Source organism: Lissotriton vulgaris, chromosome 7, assembly GCF_964263255.1.
Source record: "Lissotriton vulgaris chromosome 7, aLisVul1.2, whole genome shotgun sequence".
NCBI classification, from domain to species: domain Eukaryota; kingdom Metazoa; phylum Chordata; class Amphibia; order Caudata; family Salamandridae; genus Lissotriton; species Lissotriton vulgaris.
This window is the reverse complement of record NC_141695.1, coordinates 1,652,518,724-1,652,542,793: the sequence shown is the minus strand read 5'-3', so window position 1 is coordinate 1,652,542,793 and position 24,070 is coordinate 1,652,518,724. Positions and strand designations below refer to the sequence as shown.

Here is a 24,070-nt window from a genome sequence, read left to right as displayed (position 1 = left end):
TAAAATTCGCTTGGGATACAGTTACTACCTGGGGTCTTACTTCTGAATAGATTCTGTATAGCCATAAGGATCTCTAACAATGTGAATTGTTGTTCAACATATTGATGGTGAGCGTCACCTAACCAAATCAGTGCTGTATCATTCAAGTACTCACTGACACCAGTGTTATCGCCTTGTACACCTTAGAGGCATAGAAGGAGTAAACAGAAACAACAGCAAATCCGCCCAGGATCCGTTTAGAATCATATCACTGATTGATCACCTATCTGTGTCTCTGTTAACGCATTGGAGCCACAAGGGTGTCTTTGGAGCCACAAGGGTGTCTTATCAGCACAGCTAGGGTGAGACTGTCGTTCGCCCTTCCCGGGCCTGCATATCTTTCATCGTGTACCACATCTTCTATCCGCTATCTCACAATATTCTGTGAGCTTATGGATTTCTGATAGAAAATGATTTAAGGTTTGCATAGGTTGGAGTCCCAGGAATGTGGATGTCTCTCTCCAGCCCGCTAAGTGAGTATTAAGTGTTTTCAGTACTCCCTGATTAGCAATACATGCAAACCTGATCACCACCTCAAATGCCTCGCACTAGACCCCAGGCCTATCAACGTAACCCTCGGTAAAGTAGTCAACAATTTGGGTCTACAGTTCCTCTCTAAAAAACATAAACTTGTAGAGCCTCGTCAGATAACTGCCATCCACTATAAGGTGCTGGGATTAGGCGCTTTATTTGGACCAAGGAGTGGTCTGACAATGTTCTTGATAAATGTTGTACGATTTAACCCAGGAACATACATTTGTGGAAAGGAACTAGAAATCTAGTCTAAAGCATTTTTTGTTTCTGGGAGAGAGCAAATGTTACCTTGATACCGGAACAAACTTCGATGCAAAACAACTTCAACATTCACCGAACCCTAAATTATCAGGAATGTTCAAACCTGATCCACAACTACAAAAACATACGCTACAACTAGGTTCCAAATGAAAACCCACTTGCTTAATTGGAAATACATCAAGGTCCCTTGAAGAAAGGGTCTCCGAAATGCTCCTTTTTGGTACATGTTGGGTATGATATTCTTTTGTATGCATCAAAGGCTGAATCCCTTCTATCTAAAGTGGTAGGATGTTCAGCTGGAATGGTATTTTGTCTCTTTCACAACGTACATGCATGTTTGTGGGAGATTCATATGCTCATGCTATTTAATTTTTTTATAAGCAAGTCAGCTGACTTCCAAGATGGTAAGCTGGGGATCAGAATTTGTACTTGAAATCTAGAAAGGAGATCCAGTCAGCACATCAACTTCTTGCAAGGTTGCGACTATATGTGGAAATTTAGGAACCATCAATACTACGGATTCTCTGGTACTATCAAAACCAACTAGCCTAGATTATTCAGTTCCATTAGTTCTTCTGCCATCTATGAAATCGGAGAAAAGAACATGGAAATTCCCCATACCAACTGATCAAAGGATACTGCACTTCTTTCCTAGTTGATGAAATGGGGATGCAAAGTCTAGATGGTTGCTGTTGCTTGCGACGGCACAGAGATCTATGTGTGAACAATCAATGGAAAAGACTCCATGCAAGACCTTGCCGTTAAGAGCCACTCAAGGTTTTCCTGAAAACCTCTGCTGATAGCTTTTGCATTGATAGTTTGCATCAGGAAGGTGCACTACTATAACCAACTTTCCTGTCTAGCACCGTCTGACAAATGGTTTATGATTCTAAGAACAAAACTTGAAACCTCATTTCCTCGGCTTTTAACGTACATTTTGGTGCTATTGTCTACCTGAACCAGAATGGATTTCGTTCTCATTGAATATAGTAAGCATTTCAGGGCTTGACGTAACACCGTACGTACCAAAAGATGTATATTGTATAAGTCCCCTGCATTCAGAGCAAAGATCAGGTGGATGTGTTTCATTATTATTATTTTTTTAAACATCTGAAACAGACATTGAAAGTCAATCCCAGACTAACAAAAGTGCTGCAATGCCATATTAACAGCAGGATGTCCACAGGGAACTAATTCCAGCCTAGAAGCAGCTTTCGTAGAGGTGTGTGTTATTCAGAGTTCTTAGTGGACACCAAGTAACAAAACTCAAGCATTCCCAATGAACCAGCACAGACAATTTGGCTTGCATCAATATATGCTGCCACTAACACTTGATACAACACACATAGCAAACTGGTCAAGAACAATAATCACAACAATCTACAGACCACTATTAAATAACAAAAATTCTTACCATCATCTGGTGTAGTGTAGCGAGCAAATTCTGGAAAGTAGTCTTCAATTTTGGATTTTCCGGCCTCAACCTTGTCAGCCAGCAAATCTTGTTTATTCAGAAAAAGAATTACTGAAATGGTCCGTAGCCATCTGCAAAAGAAAAGTCAAACTGGTGAGCATAATGTAAGCATTTCTGCATTCAACATTTAACTACATTTCCAAAGGAATCAGTCGGAGACAAAAACAAACATTAGGTATATACAAGGGTGTTGATTTCAAAATAATGTATTTAGTTGGGGCCACCATTATCCAATGAGTCAGAGTTAAGAATTTTGAGAAACCCCTAGTACAGCATCGGTATTGCAAGTGCCAGAGCAATCCACAAACAGAAAAAGTAACAAAAGAACAAGTTACTTACCTTCAAGAACGCTTTTTCTGGTAGATACTATATCTGCCTGTGGATTCCTCACCTTGTGAATATCCCCCTTGCGTCAGCAACGTTCGGAAATTTTCTTCGTAGCACGCCGACGCGGACGACGTCACCGGAGCACGGCATCGCGCGTGACTCCGTCTGACGTCACCGACCCCATATCAGGCCCACGCCGGCGTGATGACGTCAGTTCCGCCCTTTTTTCCGTGCCTCCGAGGCACACGGACGGACCAACGATAGCAAATATGCAAATATACAATGTACACAGTACAAATAGAACCAAATCAATACAACAGTATTATAATTATATATACAGAAAGACCAGGTATAGCAGAGTAGACAACGGGGAGGCGGGTGGGTCAGTGAGGAATCCACAGGCAGATATAGTATCTACCAGAAAAAGCGTTACCGAAGGCAAGTAACTTGTTCTTCTGATAGATACATCTGCCGTGTGGATTCCTCACCTTGTGAATAGATTCCCACAGCAGTCCCCTCTCCCGGAGGAGGGTGTCCACTCTGCTACACCAGGAAGTCTTGGAGGACAGAACGCGCGAAGTGGCCATCCCTCCTCACCTCGGTATCTAAGCAGTAATGCTTCGCGAAAGTGTGGAGGGAGGCCCAAGTCGCGGCCCTGCAAATATCCTCAACAGGCACACCCCTAGACAAAGCAGATGTTGCAGACTTTGCTCTAGTTGAATGAGCTCTAATACCCTCAGGAGGGTCCTTACCCGCAAGGGAGTAGCAGATCTTGATGCACAGGATTATCCACCTGGAAAGAGTGCGCTTGTGCACCGCTCTGCCCTTCTTGCAGCCAGCAAAGCCAACAAACAGCTGGTCGTCCATCCGGAAGTCCTTAGTCCTGTCCAGATAGAAAGACACCTCCCTCTTAGGGTCCAGGCGATGCAGCCTCTCTTCCTCCTTAGACGGGTGAGGGGGAGGATAGAAGGTAGGAAGGGTAATGGACTGCCCAAGATGGAAAGGAGTCACCACCTTAGGCAGAAAAGCAGCCCTGGTCCTAAGAACCATCCTTTCTGCATGAATGGTCAGGAATGGGGGTTTGGAACTTAGAGCTTGAAGCTCACTTACCCTCCTTGCCGAGGTGATTGCAACGAGGAAAATTGTTTTAAAAGAGAGAAGCCTCAATGGACACTTGTGCAAGGGTTCGAAGGGAGAACCCATCAAAAAGGTCAGCACAAGATTCAAATCCCAATGAGGAACAATAAAAGGAGTAGGAGGAAACATATTCAAGAGACCCCTCAAGAATCTCAAAACCACCGGAGATTTAAAGAGAGAAGGCTGATCCGGCAAACATAAAAACGCCGATAAGGCCGAAAGATAACCCTTGACCGTGGACACAGCCAAACCTTGCTGTGCCAGATAAAGGGCAAATTGTAAAATATTAGACAAATGAGCCTTCAAAGGGTCAACATCCCTCTCCCTGCACCAAGAAACAAATTTTGTCCACCTATAGGAGTATATGGACTTAGTGGTGTCACGCCTGGCAGAGAGAATAACATCCACCACCTCGTGAGGGAGAGAAAAAGAACTCAAGTTGCCCCGTTCAATCTCCAGGCATGAAGGTGTAATGTCTGGAGGTGGGGGTGTAGAACCTGCCCCTCCAACTGAGAGAGGAGGTCTGCCCTGTGAGGGAGACGGAGCGGCGGGTGAGAGGATAGGTGGAGTAGGTCCGAATACCACACCCTTCTTGGCCAATCCGGAGCAACCAATATGACTTGGGCCCGGTCTTGACGAATCTTCCTCAGAACCCGAGGAATCAAAGGTATGGGGGGAAACGCGTAAAGGAGTCGATCTCCCCAACTCAACTGAAACGCGTCCCCCAATGCTCCTTGCATCGGATACTGGAGACTGCAGAATGAAGGGCAGTGAGCATTCTCGCGAGTGGCAAATAGATCCACCCGAGGAGTCCCCCACATCCGAAAGATGTCGTGAACAACCTCCGGGTGAAGCCTCCACTCGTGGTCGGCAGAGAACTGCCGACTGAGACTGTCTGCACGCACGTTCAGAACTCCGGCCAGATGATTTGCCACCAGACAAATCTGATGGTCCTGAACCCAGGACCAGAGACGCAGAGCCTCTCTGCAGAGACACTGCGACCCTACCCCTCCCTGCTTGTTGATGTACCACATCGCGGTCGTGTTGTCCGTTAGGACCTGAACCGAACGACCGCGAAGGGAAGGGAGGAAGTCCTTGAGCGCCAAACGTATCGCCCTCAATTCCAGAAGGTTGATGTGAAACAACCTTTCTTCCGGAGACCAAAGACCTTTGACCTCCAGGTCTCCCAGATGAGCACCCCACCCTAGAGTGGATGCATCCGATATCACTGTGGCCACTGATGGAGGCAGCTGAAAAGGCTTTCCTTGTGACAGATTGCCTTCCACGCCCCACCAAGACAGATCCGCTGCAGCTTCCCTGGAGATCCTCACTGACTCCCTGAGATCTCCGTTGTGCTGATACCACTGCCTGCGGAGGCACCACTGGAGCGCCCTCATGTGCCAGCGTGCATGACTGACCAACAGAATGCAAGAAGCCATCAGACCGAGCAGGCGAAGGACCTTCAGGACTGGAACAACCGCCCCATTGAAGAATAAAGGAACCATTTCCTGAATGTCGCGAATCCTTTGAGGTGGAGGGAGTGCACGACATACAGAAGTGTCCAGTACCGCACCTATGAACAGGTTGCGCTGGGAGGGCACCAGGTGAGATTTGGGTACGTTTATCGAAAAACCCAACCTGTGTAACAACTGAGTTGTCTCCCGCAGATGATGGAGCACCATCTCCGGCGACTCTGCTTTGATCAGCCAATCGTCCAGGTACGGGAATACTGGAATCCCCGACCTTCTGAGATGTGCAGCCACCACAGCCATCACCTTGGTGAAAACTCGAGGCGCAGTAGTAAGTCCAAACGGGAGGACCGCAAACTGGTAGTGCTGCGATCCCACCGTAAAACGGAGATACTTCCTGTGCGACTTCAGGATTGGGATGTGGAAATACGCATCCTGCAAGTCGATCAACACCATCCAGTCTTCTTCCATCAGCGCCAGAAGAACCTGAGCAAGGGTGAGCATTTTGAACTTCTCCTGTTTGAGATAGAGGTTCAAAATCCTGAGATCCAGGATCGGCCGAAGCCTGCCATCCTTCTTGGGAATCAAGAAATACCGGGAGTAGCACCCTTGACCCCTCTCCTGCTCTGGAACCACCTCTATTGAACCCTTTCGAAACAGTGCCAGGACTTCCTCCTGCAGGAGAAGCAGGTGGTCCTCCGAGCAATAACCTTGGCAAGGAGGGTAATTGGGAGGGAACTCCTGAAAAGGAAGTGCATACCCATTCTCTACGAGATTGAGAACCCAAAGATCTGATGTAACCGATTCCCAATCTCGTAGAAAGTGAGTAAGCCGACCCCCTACTGGCCCTACATGATCCAGAATGGTGGATCTAGGGCTGCTTTGCTGATGCGGGTGGGGGTTGGGCATTATTGGAGGAAGTGGAGGAAGAGGAGACTTGACGTCCACGTCCACGACCCCTCTGTCTACCTCTATAGGACCTATATAGAGGGTTTTGCTGCTGCTGCTGTTGTTGTTGGCCCTGCTTGAAGGGACGAAAAGAAGATTTACCAAATCCCTTGAATTTTCTAGCCGTCGACCCTCTCATCTGCAGACCCAAAGATCTCGCAGTGGCACGGCTGTCTTTAAACCTTTCCAAGGCCACATCAGCCTTCTTACCAAAAAGGCCAGTCCCATCAAAGGGTAAGTCCAGCAAAGTAGATTGTACATCCGTTGAGAAATCAGAAGACTTTAACCATGCGGCTCTCCTGGTTGCAATGGATGAGCCCATAATTCTGGCAACAGAATCCACAGTGTCAATGCCGCTTTGAATGACCATGCGGGCCGCAGCCTGAGTGTCAGAGATCACTTCATTAAAGTTTTTCTTATCCTCCTCAGGAAGTTTTGAAGACAATTGCTTCACTGAGTCCATCAGCGCGTGCACATATCTACCTAGAAGGCAAGTAGCATTTGATGACTTCAGAGCCATGCTCCCAGAAGAGAAAGTCTTCTTCGCAGCCTGATCCAATTTCTTAGACTCTTTATCAGCTGGCACTTGAGGGAAAGAGCCTGCAGCCCTATTAGAGCAAGCCGCCTGAACCACAAGACTTTCCGGAGATGGATGCGTAGAAAGAAAAGCAGGGTCATCAGGAGCCACCCTATAGCGCCTTGCAATAACCCTTGAAACTGCAGGAGCAGACAACGGCCTCTTCCAAACCTCCTTAATTGGATCTGACAAGGCATCAGTAAACGGCAGAGTTGGCTCCACAATCGAAGAAGGAGAATGCAGGACTTCTGTGAGAATGTTGGGCTTGTACTCCACTGTGGGCAGCTTTAAGCTAAGAAGGTCAGCAGCCTTCCTAATAACCACGTGATAAGGAGCGACGTCCCTTGATGGTGCATCAGAAGTCGAAGGCAGACCCCACTCGGGAGAGAGTTCCAGACCACTAGCATCCCGAAGCTCATCGAAGTCATCATCATGATCAGGAAGCTCGCCTTCTTCCACATCTGAACTCTCATCATCCTTTTGCTCGAGAAGACGCTGAGCTCTTCGCCTCGACCACTCCATTCGAATCGAAGTCGACGGATCCGGTAACGACTCCGACGGAGCCGGTTCCGATGTCGATCGAGGAACCGGAGCAGGGGGACGAGAGTCATGAACAGGCGTAGTACCTCGATCACGACGAGGTCGATCCGGAGTCGGCGAAGCCGCATGCGGAGTCGAAGACCTCGGTGGAGCCGTACCGAGCCAAGGTGAAAGAGGCGCCGGCATGAAAGGCATAAATGGAGCAGGGGCATACGACTGAGGAATACCCAGATTGTACGATAATGGACCCATGGGGCCACCAGGCGCTCCAGTGGGGTACATTGCCCTAGAATAAACTCCAAACATCGCATTGAGAAAATGCGAGGGATCCTGTCCAGGACCAGGAAAGGAAGGGTACGGACCTACCGGATGTTGCAATGGAGGCCGACCCGACACATCCTCACCCTGACCTTCTGGATTCACAGGAGTCTCCGCCGAAGCCGGTTCTTGAGTCACCTCCTCTTCTTCATGCTCCGAGGAAACCGGCTCCGGGTCCGGCGCCGGAGAACCTTCTCTTGACAAAGCAGGTGAAGGAGAGACAAAGTCCTTACGATGTTTGTGAGACCTTCTCTTCGAGTCAGAGGAATCCTTCCGCGAATGATGTCTCGAACTGTGCTTCCTCCTCTTATGCTTTCTCCTCGAAGAGTTCGAAGCATGTCCGGAAGCCGACTTAGATCTAGACCTAGATCTATCTCTGGACTTTGACTTCGCTTTAGACCTCGAGTCCTCTCCAGACCTCGAGCCCGCTCTGGACCTCGACGCCGATCCCGACCTCGACCGAGACCTTTGCTTCGACTTCGATCTCCGTGACGTAGATCTCGAAAGTCGCCCAGAGTCTTTTTTCACCTTCGCCAAAAGCAACTTTGCTTCACGCTCCCGAAGCGCCTTTGGATTCATCTTAAAACAGGAATCGCAGTTCTTCACATCGTGACTCGAACCAAGACACCACAAACAATCCTTATGTGGGTCAGTGATAGACATCATGCGGGCACAAGACCTACATGGCTTAAAGCCTGTTTTCCTCGACGACATCTCCGGAGAAGAACAAGGTCGTAAGAGAGAAACAGTGACAATTATCAAACAGAAAGATACTAGGTATCGCCGAAGATCCCGAAAACCGTTAGCGTCGGAGACGCGGAAAAAAGGGAACTGACGTCATCACGCCGGCGTGGGCCTGATATGGGGTCGGTGACGTCAGACGGAGTCACGCGCGATGCCGTGCTCCGGTGACGTCGTCCACGTCGGCGTGCTACGAAGAAAATTTCGGAACGTTGCTGATGCAAGGGGGAATATTCACAAGGTGAGGAATCCACACGGCAGATGTATCTATCAGAAAATGTAGACATACACACTGTCTAGACACGGTTAACAGAACATTCTTCTTAATCAGTGAACAGATTTGATCTTTCTTCACCCTCTCACACTCTGTAGAACTGCAGCAGTATAGTACCACTATAAAAAGTTACTTTGGTAACGCTCTTTCTGGTACAGACTTTTTTAAAAAAAATACTTTTTATTGGGATTTTCACATTTACAACAAGTGACATATACACGCATCGACAGTTCGCGAATATTCTCGTAGGGGCCCCGGGTGATGTGTTTTGGCAGAGGATATACATAGGGCTTTACAATTGTCCATATATGCAAGTGCTCCTTGCCTCTCCGTGCATTAAAACATTTAACATAAAACATGTAAGTGGTTGCGGTTGTTCTGAGGTGTACCGTCCAATGGTGCATCACATTTAAATACTGGCGCATGAGTCTACTCTCCACATGGTCTCCCTCTCTAGTCCGCTAACTCGACATGCAACAGCTGCTCTTTTTATGTGTTTGCTCTCCTGTTGGAGTCTACTAGTTTTTGTTGCTCATGGGGATTCATATGTGTTTAGGAACTTGTCTAGTGTTTCCCACATCCCCCTGTTGGGGTTCTTCCATGATGCGTATCTTAGTGCTGTGTTGTCGGCTCCTCTGAGAAAAGTCACCCAATTCAGCCACCCCTTGGAATCTGGCCTTCGCTGTAACTTTCCATTTAGTGAGCACCGTTTTGGCTGCTGTCGTTAGAAGGAAGTCTAGGAGGTAGTGATTGTGGCGAATTATTCTTTCAGTGTACAACCTCGGACCTTATTAATGAATGCAAAGACTTTTTTCCAGAATTTTCTGACCCTACTGCAGTTGAAGATGAGGTCCCCCCTTTCTTGGTCACAGTTCCAACAGTTGTCGTTCTCTCTAAGCCATATCGTCGCTAAGCGCGCTGGTGTCCATTAAGTTTTGTGCAGAAATCAGAATTGTGTCTGTGCTAGCACTGGGGAGAACATGTTTTTCGATGGGGACGCCCAGAGGGTGAGTAAATCTTGCTCAGTTAGCGTGTTATCTAGTTGGGTTGCCCAGTAGTTGGATTTCTTGGAGTTAAGCTTTGAGGAGTCAGGTCGGAGGAGTTTGTATAGGTGGGATACTTGGTGTCCCACTTTGTTAAGGTTCTCCATATAGTGAATAATCGAGGGTTTGTGCTTTGTTATTTTTGATTTCGCTATGGCTTTTTTTAATTTTGAGGAAGTTGTAAAGTTCTAGGTCAGGTAGGTTGTGTTTCGTTTTTAGATTGTTAAACGTTTATGGCACTCCCTCGTCTTCCAGATGAGCAGTATATGTGAATCCTGACTATCTTGTTAAACCGCCATCTGCAGCTTGGGTTTTCGTTATGTCGACCTGCTAGTTGTAGGCTTATGCACGAGTAGTCTGAGATTTCTGTATGATCTATTAAGTGTGTGTGTGTGTGAGCCTGAGATGAGGATGTGATCTATTTTGCTGTAGGAGTTGTGTGGGTTGGAGTAGAACGTGTAGTCTCTGGTGTGGCAGTCGCCAAGGGTCTTTGTCTTTCAGGTTAAATCTGTAGCTTTAGGGTGTTGTGTGCGGCCGGGGGTCGGATTTGGGTCGCCGACTGTGTCTATGGTGTAGTCTAGTACCAGGTTGAAATCTCCTGCCAGTATGGTCATGTCATTTGGGAGTTTTCCTCTAGCCTCTTCGCTATACCCTCCCAGTATGTTGTATCATCCGTGTTGGGGGCATAAGTGTTAGCTACACGTATAGTTTTGTCTCCTCTTTTCAAGTGTGTTATCCGCAGTCTCCCTTCCTCATCATGTTGTTCGCTTTCAATGGTTATCTTTGACTTGTTATTGTGATAACCCCACTGCTGGTGAGCAAGCTATTTGACCTATCCATCTTGCCCTAAGCTTGGATGCGTCCTCTCTGGAGAGTTTGGCTTCTTGTAGCATTATAACATCTCCTTTGGTCTTTGCTAGGTAATCAAGTATTTTCTTTCTCTTGACCGGGTGGTTTAGGCCTTTTACGTTTAGGGACACTATCTTCAGGTCTTCTAGAAGGGCAATGTTGTTATTGTGTGGCGTAGTCGCCCTGTTGCTAGGTGTCATGATTTACCATGTGCGGGCTTCATCTTTCTTCTCTTCCATTTCCCCTCCTTTCGTCTAGTGGCTTGTGTCAGGGTAGGTGTTTTGAGTGGCAGAATCGGCCTGGACGGTCTACCAAAGGTATCGCGTGAACACTTATGTAGACAGGACAAAACCAAGCGATACAATACAGACGTACAGAACAAGAAAGACATACTCCTCCCCCCATCCCTCCTGGAGCTATAGCTTCGTACTGTAGACGTGTGACGGCAAGATCCCCCACGCCGCGCCCTATCCCCGGGATATACTGGCTCGCTATGTTGGTTATATTAATAATTTAAACATTGCTTTACGCATAGAAAATCGGCTATTTATCTAGTCTGCTACCCTCTTTGCTGTGCGTATAAAAGGATATGATATGGTCATTTAGTCGGTCGTTCTTCCATAATATTTTGTTTGGGCGTGTTCATGAGGTAGACTACGTTGTCTTGAGGTATCACGAGTTCTCTTCCAGGGGATCCTCATCAATAGTCATAAGCATTAGAATATTCCCGCCCATGCGCGGGACCCCGGAAACACTATATTATATGTGCCCCACATATATATACATAAATATATATATAAACATATATATATAAAAACATGCAATAGCAGCCAAATAACATCAGAGCTGAAATATGCTGTGAAGAATTTCCACCATACATGAATAATAAGCATTAGAAACATGAGAAACAACACCAAAGATTGTTTAGAAACTGTTTTAATGCTCAGAAAGCAGTAGAAATTCTCATAACTCACTGGAAGCATAGAAAGCTCCCAGGCTGCATTGCAAACACACAGTCTAAAAAGACTGAAAAGCTAACCTGTAGCTGCATAGCCATAAACTGACACCGTGCCTTCAAGGCACCCATGACCCCCAGTATCCCATCATGCCTCAAGGGTGACAGTTAGGTCAGTTGTTCTTTTCGGAGACTGAAAAAACCCAGTAACAAATAGGTTAACAATATCTCCTTATTAAAGAATGTCCTTTGACCGGGGATGGCGGGAGGGTTGCTTATGACTTTGATGAGGATACCCCTGGAAGAGAACTAGGATTACAGGTAAGTAACTAATCCTTCTGTTCCAGGGGATCCTCATCAATAGTCATAAGCATTAGAATAGAATAGCGAGCCTCACCTCATCTCCCTGCGGGCAAAGGAGTAAAAATACAGTAATAACCATACTAAGCCTAGTAACAACTAAGCTCGTACAGGCCGCAGGTACCTTAATAGATTTCTCAAAGAGGCTTGTCTTACTTGAGTATCGGCCCTGGAATCAGATTCTAGACAGGAGATTGCACCGCCATGGAAGAGTTATGGGCTGCAGCGAGGCACCAGAGTCTCAGCAAAAGCAGAGTGACAAGTTAACAGAGTGATCTGAATCGGATTTTTTCCAAAACGACCCACTGGAGGGTAAATAAAAGACTAAATGAATGCACTATTGAAGTTAGAACTGACTGAAGTGGGAGAGCGTAGGAGATCAACTTCAAGTTCCAGCATGCCTTGCCAACCAGAGGGCGGGAAGTTAATTAAATGAGCTGACTCCGCACACTCGTGACTGTGCCTGAAAGTAGTGAATCAGCCCGTGATCAAGGTGCAGGAGCACTGAAACGCGTAGGGCTTTCGTTTAAAGAAGTTTGGGAAACAAATGCCGATTCTGCTTAATAAAGGACTTTGTCAAGAAGAATGATGGGGTCCTGCTTAGTCACTGTGTCGAGTCTCCAAGCAAGGGATGAAATAGTTGGGATGATATATATATATATATAATTCACTGAAAAAACCATAGGTTTTAGGCCTTATATAGTTGGGAATTAACATATAAAAAAACCATTGAAATTCCTCCTATATAGTTAGCTGGACATTTTATTGATATAAAACCAATGAAATTCCACATATAGTTAGTTGCACTAACTATATATTTCGCGCAACCGCAATCCAATGCTGATGATGTCACATATTACATCATTCATGACATGGTCAGTGATGACATCATCCAGTGTGTGTGTTTTTGTAAAGTTTAAATATGTTTTACATATTGAAGAATGAGTGGATGTATAAGAGTATGGATGAAGGATTTGATTGTATAAGTGAGTAAGTATGTGTTAGTATATCTGTGAAAATGTAAGCTGTTCTGTGTTTAACTGTATAGATGAAGAAATCAAAGTGTGATTGATTCTTTACAGGACTGACTAGGTGTGTGAGTAACTCCATGGATGAGTGGCAGTGTGTGAGTGTCTGCATAGGTGTATGAGTGCATATGATAGTGTTGTAATGATGAGTGACTGTATGTACGAGTGACCTTATGGGTGAATGAATGAATGTGTGTGTAGACGTAGGAATCAGTGAGTGCGTATGTAGTAAATGGTATTCGTGTGTCATTAGTTTCAAAAATGATACTCTGTATATTACACTAGGTGTAACAGAGGTTATATTAGAGTGTAAGGAGGTGCATTGTATTATCACATCAAGTATATCATCAGTGGTGTGATCATTGATGTTAAATGAGATGTCATCAGTGATGTCATCAGTGATGTCATTTGAGATGTCATCTGTGGTACCGGCTGGGGTGTGAGTTTTTTGGGGCGCTCAGCTTGTGGCTCACCGGCGATGTTCTTGGGCCCAAGCCTTTCTGTTTGAGGTTCTGTGTTAGGGCTGGCTCTCCTGATTTGTAGGCTTTCCTATGAGCGTTTACTTCCGCCACTGCTTCCTGATTTGTGGTCTGTGATGGCGTGGTTGTGGTGTGGCACCTTTAGCGGTTACTCCACTCGTTATCGCTGGGTTATACTTTCTTGCTTCCTTCGCCTTGGGCTTTACTTTTCCTGGCTGCGACAAGCGCCTTCCATGGCCTGCTAGCTGAAGAGTAATGCTGCTTGTCTCCGACTGAGTTTATTATATATATATATTTTTTCCAACTTATTTGCTGCTTGTTTTGTCGTTGTTGGGACTATAAATGTGTGTAATTTGCCTGTCTTTCTGCCCCCTCTGCTTATTTTCTCACTCAATTGCATTTTTTTTCCCTTAGTTCTGCTGGGGGGTTTGGCAGCTTGTCGGCGGTCTTTGATGGTGTTTTGGGGAGGGGGGGTGGGGGGGGGGGGGGGGGGGGGTCTCAGATTGACCTTGCTGTCTGTAGGCAGTGTACATCCGCTCTTTCATCTGTTCCACCGCTGCCCGTTGCCCGCCTGTGCGCTGTGTTTCCGTCTGTATTTGCTCTATCAATTTGTCGCTGGTGTTCTGTCCGGTTCTTTGTTGCCCAGTCTTTTGGTTGTGTTGGTTTGTTTAGTTTTCGTTCGTGCCTTTGGCGGGGAGGGCTAGGTATCTTGGCGTTTTCGGGGGGTGCTTTGTGGGGGGGAATTCGATCTGACCTTGCTGCCTGTGGCTGCACTGATCTTCCGTTCATCCGCTCCATTTTGCGGTACGTATTCTTTTCTTTTTATCTCAAGCCGGTCCTCAGTTGACTATCCTCCGGAATCCGCCTTTGGTTTCGTTTCTGGCCAAGTCGGCGGTGGGCGTAAGGGCTCCTGGCGATATCTGGTTTCTGGGTCTGCCTCACGGGGTGATCTCAAGCTGTCCTCGCAGTCTGCATCTCCTCCTTTCTTCCGTTTCGCTCTGCGGGCCTTTTTAAAAAAAAGGTTGTTTATGTCGTGCCTGCCCAAAGATGAGGGCCCCCTTGATCCGCTTTCAGTTTAGTTTTCGCTCGTAGCCTTCTCGGGGGTGAGTGTTAGGGAGCCTGGCGATATCTGGGCTTTTCAGGGGGCGGCTAGCGGGGGTGATCCACAAACTGACCTCACGGTCTGAATCCGCCCCGATCCACCGCTCTTTCCGATCTCCTGCCTCTCTTTTGCGCACCGTTCCGCTGTGATGAGGCCGTGTGGAACCCTTAAATAGCCTACGCCATTTTGGGGTCGCTGTCTTCTCCTGAGCGTCCTCCACTAATTTGCTTTTTTGTCACTTGCCACCCTTGTTGCTTGTCATAGGTTAGCGCTGTGTGTTCGCCGGACTTTCCGATTAGTGTTAAGTTCGCTTTTTCGTTGTTTAGCACGGTGGCATCGCGTTTTTAGTTTGTGTTTGTCCCGGGGATTAGCGGAGCTCTAGACTCTGGCAACTCTCCTCATTGCCGTCCAAGCCACGCCCCCCGGTAAGGACTCTCTCTAACCCCAGATTCCTCACCTTTTGAATATTCCCCAGGTGTGAGACTGGATCCAAAAACATATCAATAGTAACTCTAAGCACCAGAGGGTGGTGCTGTGTGGCTCAGCATTGAATCCCTTCTGCTCCACAAGTGACAGGCGGGCCTATATAGGTGTAATTCCTGCGGGCTGTCAGATGCAATTGAGACTATCTACGCCCCAAGACATGATGCCCAAAAGCAAATTGATAGACCAGTGGTCAGATTTCCAGACTTGGGATCTTATTAATGGGTAGAGTTCAATCACAAAACGGTGGGAATGAGAGGGTCAACGAGGAATTTGCAGCTAGTCTCTTTACCAATGTTAAGTAACATGTTCTTATGAAAGAGACTTCTGGAGGCCTATTCCTCATCTTTTGACTAGATAGCAAAGCAGATTGAGCAGGCAAAGTGCCCTTCTCAGTGAACTGGCAGAGGTCTATAACAGGGACTCTGCGTAGTAGCAGCTTGGCCCTGGTAGAAGGAGGATGCAGTCCTTCTAAAGGCTGCTTTCTAGCCATTGGTAGAAGCTTTTAATGCAGAGCACGATCCAGCATAGGATGGTATGCTTTTGTACAGTGTTACATTTTTCGCTCCAGGGAATCCCTATAAGAGCTGATCGACCACATGGTGGTCTTTGGTACAATCAATGTAGAAACAGAGCACTCTTTTCGGGATCCAAGTGATGGAAGTTTCTCGTTCTCCTAGAGGGGTGAGGCAGAGCACAGAACACTGGAAAAGTAATGGTTCGTCCTAAATGGAGCGGCATTACACCTTTCAGTAGAAACTAAGCCCTAGCTCGCAGACCCAGCTTATCTGGGAAGAAGGTGGATGGTGAGTGAAAACGCAGAGCATGAAGCTCACTCACTCTGTGCTGAGGTGATGGCAACTAGGAACACTTTTGATGGGGAGGAGCTGCAGGAAACAGCAGTGGAATGGTTCAAATGGAGTAAACTTCAAATAAGTAAGGAGGTCCCATTAGGGCATCACAAAAGTAGGAGGGAAAAACAGATACTGCAATCCTTTCAAAAACCTCATCTCAAACTGTGATTTAAACAAGGAAAGTTGGTGAAGCAATCTGAGCAAGGCTAAAAAATAACCTTTAAATGTACCCAAAGCAAGGTCTTGCTGAGTGAGGGACAGAACAAAACAGGACATCAGACATCTGTGCTGAAGTGAGTCAATTTGGCATGTGCCGCACCAAATCCCTAACTGGCTACCAAGGTGACATTCAAGGGAGTAGCCTGAAAATGTAAATAACCCCCCCCCCCCCCCACTTCGAACCAATGTTTTTATGGCATCAAGCAAATGAAGCGAGTACTCAAAACCCTCCCCAGAAGAGCTCTTTTGTATCTTCCATCCAAGCATCTATCCTTCATCCTTCTATCCACTAATTCATCTTTACATTCTGCCACCGATTCATTCTTTCATCTATCATTCAGTCTTTCACCATTCTGTCCTATCTATATCTAAACCTATGCATCCATCTCCAGACCCATCCATCCTCCCTTTAACTCCTTCTCTCCATCTACCCTTTCACTCACTCATCCGTTCAGCACTCCATCAATCCATCCTTACACTCCATACAGCATCCTTTTTTCTCATTTATCCATCCTTTCACTTAGCCATCCAATCATCCATCCTATCACTCTTCCTACCACCCACCTATCCATCCATCCATTTACCCTTTCACTCATTCATCCAGCCACTCACCCATCCATCCATGCTTTCACTCATCCATCCTCCCTTCCACTCACTCATCCATTCTTTGTCATCCACACTCGCTCATCCATCCTTCTTTTCGTTCAACCATCCATTCACCCTTTCACTCCATCCATCTGTTCATCTTCCCTTTGACTTATCCCATCCATCAATCAATTCATCCCCCTCCCTTTCACTTGGCCATCCATCCTTTCACTATCATCCTATCATTCATGCACCCTTTCACTCATCCATCATCCACCCTCCCTTTCTTTCACTCCTACATCCATTTTTTCTACTCATGCATCTTTACATCCATCCATCTAGGTTTCCATCCATCCACTAACTACCCTTTGCCTGCCAAGTTGCAGAGAGAAGAGGCCTATTAATAACTCCACCCAGCTGTGGCTTCCAAAGTTGGGGGGTTAACAGCTTCTATCCATCCATCCATCCATCCATCCATCCATCCATCCATCCATCCATCCATCCATCCATCCATCCATCCATCCACCTATCTACCTATCTACCTATCTACCTATCTACCTATCTACCTATCCATCTATCCATCTATCCACTCTTTCACTCCACCCATCCATTGATTGATTGATTCCCACTTTCAGAAATCAATCCATCCATTCATTCATTCACTCTTGCATCCATCCATTCTTTCACTTATCCATCCATCCACTCACCCTTTCATTCTTTCATTAATCCAGCCTTACACCCACCTTTTCACTCATTCATCCTTTCACCCACCCTTTCATTCATCCATCCATCCATTGTTTCACTTATCCATTCACCCACATTTATCCATTCATCCTCCCTTTCACTTATCCATCCTTACTTAGATCTTTTCACTCATTTATCCATCCAGCCATCCTTTCACTCACACACCTATACATCAGTTTTTGCACTGACACAGCCAACAAACCACCCATCCTTTCACATTTATGTGCCTTTGTCTGCCGAGTTGAAGACAGAAAAGGTCCATCAAGAGCTCCACCCGGCTTTAGCTGCTAAAGCCATTGTTTCCTGTTGTCCTTGGTGATATCAACTATCTCTGAGTGGAGAAAGGCATTCAGCTGGTCCCGCTCAATCTCGTGAGCATGACGGTGGAGATTGTGAAAGATCTGGGTGGAGAACCCAACTGCTTACAAGGCAGCATATCTTCATGTAAGGGTAGCCTGATCAGAGAACATATGCTGAAGCCCAGGAGTTTTAAATATCATACTCTGTGCCCAGACCAGAGCCACTAGGATGATTTGGGCCAGTTCGGTTCTGATCGTCTAGAGAACTCGGGCAGGAGTGATATCGGCAGAAAGGCGCACAGGAGTCCAAATTCCCACCAGAGGCGGAACGCGTCAGAGTGAGAGTTGCCTTGGAACCTTCAACGCACAGAAGTGCTGGCATTGTGCATTCTAAGCGGTAGCAAAGATCGAGTCAAGGTTCTCCCTATTCACAGATGAGACGTTGTGCCACCTCCGGGTGTATCGATAACATCTGGTCTGCTAGGCATTAGCGGCTGTTAGTCCGTCATTAAACCTGCCAGATGGCTCATCCTTGGCGATCCAGTAATTCCAGAGGCTCAAGGTCTCCTAAGCACAGGATCCGTGATCCCAACCCGCTCGGTTTGTTGCTTACTACATAGCATTGGCCGTAGAAACCTGTATCAGCCCCCCCCCCCCCCCCCCCCCCCCCTTGATGGACAGTAGGAAGGCTTTTAGCACCAAGTGAATAGCCCTCAGTTCCAGAAGCCTCTGATCTCAACCTCTCCACGGCAGCTGCCCCAGCTCAGAAGTGACGCATCTGTTATCACTGTCAACTCTTGGTGGTAAAGGGAGCAGAATCTGCGGCTGTTGCAGTCCTAATCCATCAACCACCACTGCAGATCTTTTGCAGTCTCCTCCAAAATCTGGACTTGGTCAGAGAGGTCTCCTTGATGTTGGGCCCACTGGGACTTCAGATCACACTATAAAGCCTGCAAATGTCACCTGGTGTGCTGTCCCAGCAGCCTACCTCACTGAAATCAAGAACCAAGCCTAACAGATTGGGACCACAGTCTGAATGTCCTAGACTCTTTCCTAGTTGAAAGGCATAAAACCGTCGTAAAACCGGACCGTGTCCAAAATGGCTCTGATGAAGAGTGTATGAGAAGAAGTCAGGTGTGACTTCGGCTACTAACAGTGAACATTAAAGACGGCAGGAGGTTCGCCATCTTCTGGAGGTGGTTGATGACTGCCCAGGATGAGCCCGCCTTCAGTAGCCAGTGATTGAGGTAGAAAGAAGAATAATGGTACCTCTAACCTCAGAAGGTGTGCTTTCACCACTGCCATCACTTTTGTGAACACCCGAGGGGCTCTAGTGAGACCAAAGGGGGGCACTGCGAACTGAAAGTTCTCCCATCCCACCATGAACCGCAGGTAGCACTGATGGGCCGTCAATGTGGGTATTTGCAAATAGGTGTCCCTGCAATGGCTGACGAGAAGAGGTCTTAACCAAAGGTCTCCACTCGCTTTGATTCCGAAGGGGCATGGCAGGAAAATTGTTGAGGTTGGTGAGGCTGGTGGAAGCCTGCCCCACGAGGCTCTCTGGAGAAGGGTACTGTGACAAAAAGGTCTGGTTGCCCAGAGCAAGGCAATGGCACCTGGCAATCTGTCTGTTAACAGGCAGGCCAGTACAAGTCTTGGCCCAAGGCGGGTATCAGTCAGGGCCTACCTGAAAGGAAGAAAGGGTTCGATTGCAGGACTTCAATCAGCATGTTTGTTTTCACTTCCACAGTGAGGGGCTGGAGATCAAGGACTTCCACTGCCTACTCCTAACCATAGCATAGGAAGCAGATTCTTTCACGGCTGGGCCAGGAGGAGAAAAAAGATGAATCTAAGGGGAGTTATCTAGTCTACTAGCCTCCTGCATGTCCGCACACCACTGTCCTCGGCATACAGCTATGCCAACTCATCACCCTGGTCAAAGTCAGGTCAGTGCCGAAGAGGGAATGCAATGAATGTTGTCTGCCATGTGGAAGTTCAAATGCAGGGGCTGGTGCCTTGTTTGGATTCTGGTGCGCGGAGTTAGATCGGTATTGGAGGACTTTCAGAACAATCTGCTCATAAGACTATGTCGGCACCGGTGTACCTAGGACTGACGTGGGCTTGGGTGCAGGTGGAGTCGTTGGACCTGGAGCCAAAGGCAGATGTGGCTCACAGGGCCCAGCTGGTGCAGAGGGTGAACCCACCTGTGCTAGTCCCGGTGGAAGGTCTCTTGGCCCAGTTGGGCCAAAAGGCCAAAGCAAGTTGGTAGAGATCTGAAGGGCGGGAACATAGCTGCATGGAACTGTTAGATCTAGCGCGGAATAGCAGAAGGCCCAAAAAACTCTGGCTGCGCTGGAACGAAGTTGTAGAATCAGCACCAAACTCAGCCAACTTTGAGAGCGAGGTGGTTGGCTCCACCCATGCACTTAGTCAGGGGAGTGGCAAAAAGGAGTTGAACTCCACATCGACGACTTCTGTGTTTTATATTTACCATGGTCTTCGAGCGCGACGAAGACAAGCCTCTAGGGCGGCACAGTAGACTACAGGAATGGGACTGGTATTGAGCCTTAAAACTTGATGCAACACTTACAGCGGCCCACATGCTGCTTCTTTTTGTGCTTGGTGATTACGTTTCGCCATGTGCTCCCTGATAGCCTATAGGTTCATATAGACACAGCCTCTGCACATCTTGGAGTTGTGGCTTGACCCCAGACACCACAAGCATACCTGGTGAGGTTCTGTCACAGACATTTATTTGCGACAGTCCATACAGGGGTTAAAACACATCATCTTAGGGGGTGACCTCTCTAGTAAACTGGAAAAAAAAAGACCATAGCGTGGGACAAAAAAACCCAAAAAAAACGAGGTAAGGGTCTCGGACTAGAATAAATTCCAGATCTGCATCTATATAGGTTTCACATTTCACTTCGGAGAGGAACGGAGTCAGTGCGGAGTCACATGGCACCTCCTTTCAGAGCTGAGAGGTATTATGGAAAAGGTTCTGGGTTCAGTTTGATGCCTGGGAAATATTCAAATGGTGAGGATTCAGCAGCTAGAAGTTTCTATCCGAAAGTTTAAAATATTATTATTTATCTTAGGTAGGTCAGACGTAAAATGATATTGCCTGGGTAAGAGTTGGGTAATAGCCAGCACAGAGCGAAAAAGTCGTTCAACTTATTTGCATTTTTTATTATATTTATGATTTCGAAGCTAAACTAGAATTAACGCCATTTTTTTTATATCAAATGTAGTAGCACTAAAAATCCAATCAATGGTACCTTTTTACATGGTCAAAGGGTTGAAATCTGCTTGTGGAGCCAAGAAGAAATCAAAACCTAACTGTCTGCACAAATCTGGGGTACATTCTCTATTTTACCTCGGAAGAAAAGATGATTGTGAAGGAAAACATGTATATTGAAGGTCAAAAGCTAGAAAGGGAAACAAAAGCAGCATCAACAATCTCTTACATTAATTGCTATATTTTTAAAGAGCGGAAGAGTACTGTGGAGCTTAAACAATTAGGAATAAAAATTACTACTGGGCCCAGGATGCATGCCTGTGAATGATCACAGATAGGATGCAAATATTTGATCAGCCTGATGGTCATTCTGTAACAGAAGCTGCAGGCTGATTTACTCTGAGGATAAGGAACCCACTCCCAACATTGAACCTAGTCTTCACACCCAGCAATAGAAGTTAGATACCAAGCAACAGGAGTTGGTTTATGTGGATTTGAATTTCCTGACAGGTCAAAGGAATACAACTGAAAAGCAGTAAGTTTAGCCCAACAAAATGTAACATCTTTCATTGCAATAGTATACAACCAGCTAACTGTCTGCATAGGTTTGAATAATACAGATATAATTCTACAGCTCTGTAAAAATAATATTAACCTGTTGTTCCAGATGCTCTTGAAGAGATTTAGTGCTTCCTGAAGCCTGTTGGTCTGATTGTCCTCTCTAATAACCATGTTGTAGCTACTGCTCGCCACCACAAATATGATAGCGGTCACATCTACAGAAAAAGAGAACCAAATATATATATATATAAATATAGACAGTCAGCTATTCAGTACCAAAACCTAACTTACCGGTACAATAAACTGGGGCACATGATAAACACCAGATCACCACCTTCTCATGAACATCATGTAACCCTCTAGAACAACTTTTCATTGTAGATACAAATACATTTAAGCATAACAGTATTATAGGAGTTCAAAAACACAAAAAATGGCATAATTTCCAAAATTAGATTGACAGAAAAACAAAAAACGTTCCTTATTTGAAGTTCTAGTGCATATAAATCAATGAAAAGTACTTGTTAGATCAAGTTCGTAGTCATTTGTATTTGAGAGAATACGATGGCCAGGGAAAGATACAAAATATCTTGCATTCAATACCTAATAAGAGGAATAAATGAAAATCACAAAAAAAACTCACCGTTAAAACACTGTATCCACTTTCTGCGTTCATCTCGTTGACCCCCCACATCAAACATGCTAGAAGAAAAATAAAAATGAGTAAGATATTAATGTTCGAATGCTGGATGTTTTAAGACTTTGCACAATTCTCAAGCCACTGGCAGCCAAAATTAAGACTTGTTTAGGCGACCTATGCAAAAATGAGACCATTTCAAAATAAATAAAGGCTAAACAACCTCATTTAAGCCATTATATGTTGCTCAAGGCTTAAGGCACTTTGGCGTTATGTAATGTCCTAACACCTAATGTTGAATTATTGCATTTATCGAGAAGGGTGTTAAAAGCCTACAAATTTATAGTCCAGCAACGTCAATAATTACCTTGAAGAAAAGCAAATATGGCCAATAAAAAAGGCATGCAACACCATGCATACTTTTCTATACCCAAATACAAGTTAAAAATTACATCAGATAGGTGTGCAATAAGAAAACACTGTCTGGTGATTATTTACTGTCTGGTCAACATCCTCCATTGAGAATGGTAAACGAGGTTTCATTCAAGTTACATTATATTACTAGATTAGTTATCATCATAGCTGCCTTGAGAATGTAACACTTAAATCAAATTTAAAGATTATGCGGCCTCTAAAATCTTCCAATCTACGCCAGACATTCTTTTCATTTGTAGAAATATACAACATATACCTTCCTTTCAACTTTGACGAACCATATATTTCACAATAAAAGAATGAAAACACAAATTTTGTCTCAAAGAACTCGCATCCATTTGCAAATAAGGATTACAAATGTTGATATGATGAAACTGACTTACAATCAACAATTCATATCATCAATGAAATAGTCACCACTATTTCAGGTCCTATAGACCCAACCCCGATTTTTATATATACTTCAATCAATTGCCATAATGGTCACTGTATACCCCTATACAATTTGCACAATGCACATAGGCTCTAGATTACTGGTGTAAGTTACCTCTCAAACGATCCTCGTTTACAAGGTCACGTCGTCCTTTTAAATCATACAATAACTAATCTGTTCTGACCTTTAAAAAAGTAATCAATTCCAGTGCTATTTAATGCCCAGTTTATGATGAGTCAGCATTTCACAGTCAATGCTACTTAGAATGCAGGAAGAAGAACTGCTTCTTAGGCAACACAAAATGTAGCTAAGCAATCCCTAATGTAACGTGTTACCTACAGTGGTACAAAGAAAAAGACGTTGCAAACAATAGTAAACGTTTCTTATCCGTAACATTACTTCTCTGTCAAGAGTATCCTTCCCAGATTCTTAATCCTTTCCAGTTCCAGCCTGGTACCTCAACACACCTCAAATTCTAGTTTTTCCAAAAAGTCTTAGCATACTCAAACACGTCTTTTCTGCCTTCACCTTGTTTCTTTTAAAAATACTAACAAATAGTGAGCAAGGACAAATAGATTTTACACTACAGCAGTCAGAGAAATGTGTGGTTGGAAAAATTCTCTTTGTCTCAAAATTTCCATTCCAGGTGTCATTTTAATTCAGTTAATTTCTTCCAGCTCGGAATATGTAGTCAACCTTGGAACAGACAAGACTGGGAATAAATCTTTGAAGGATAACATTGTTGGTAACCATTCCGTTTCAAGTATGGGCTATTCATAGCTTTAACCGTTTGACTCAATACATCAATGCTGTTGGTATTAGTATAAAAAACAAACTTTTGAGAGAAGCACAACCTATTTGAGAATACGTTTTTACATTCCAAACCAAACAGTCACGTCAACAGCAGGAAAGAACCAACCGCCACATCGCTTTTTACAGTTATATGACCATGAAATGTTACAAAACAAAGATGAAAACAAGTTACTTACCTGTAACTTTAGTTCTCCAGTATTGGAATCTTTCATAGATTCACATGCCTGAATCATTCCCTGTCGTCGAGACGGGAGTCTCCGGTATATAAAAAAGCAGTGCTTAGTAGTATAGCAAACTGAAAAGAGGCCTAGGCC

The 24,070-nt window shown here is 45.5% G+C and overlaps 1 protein-coding gene across 4 annotated transcripts in view; it reads right to left on the bottom strand.

Annotated features, from left to right (window-relative positions):
• GNAS (GNAS complex locus) overlaps nt 1-24,070 on the bottom strand; it is a 941,300-nt gene that overhangs the window by 73,354 nt on the left and 843,876 nt on the right. For all 4 annotated transcript variants that reach the window (XM_086932636.1, XM_086932635.1, XM_086932638.1 and 1 more), the window contains 3 exons: nt 22,082-22,140; nt 21,533-21,653; nt 2,249-2,379 (listed from right to left, as the gene is read on the bottom strand). In XM_086932636.1, coding sequence (XP_086788762.1) covers nt 2,249-2,379; nt 21,533-21,653; nt 22,082-22,140 — 311 coding nt within the window. The remainder of the gene's footprint in view (nt 1-2,248; nt 2,380-21,532; nt 21,654-22,081; nt 22,141-24,070) is intronic.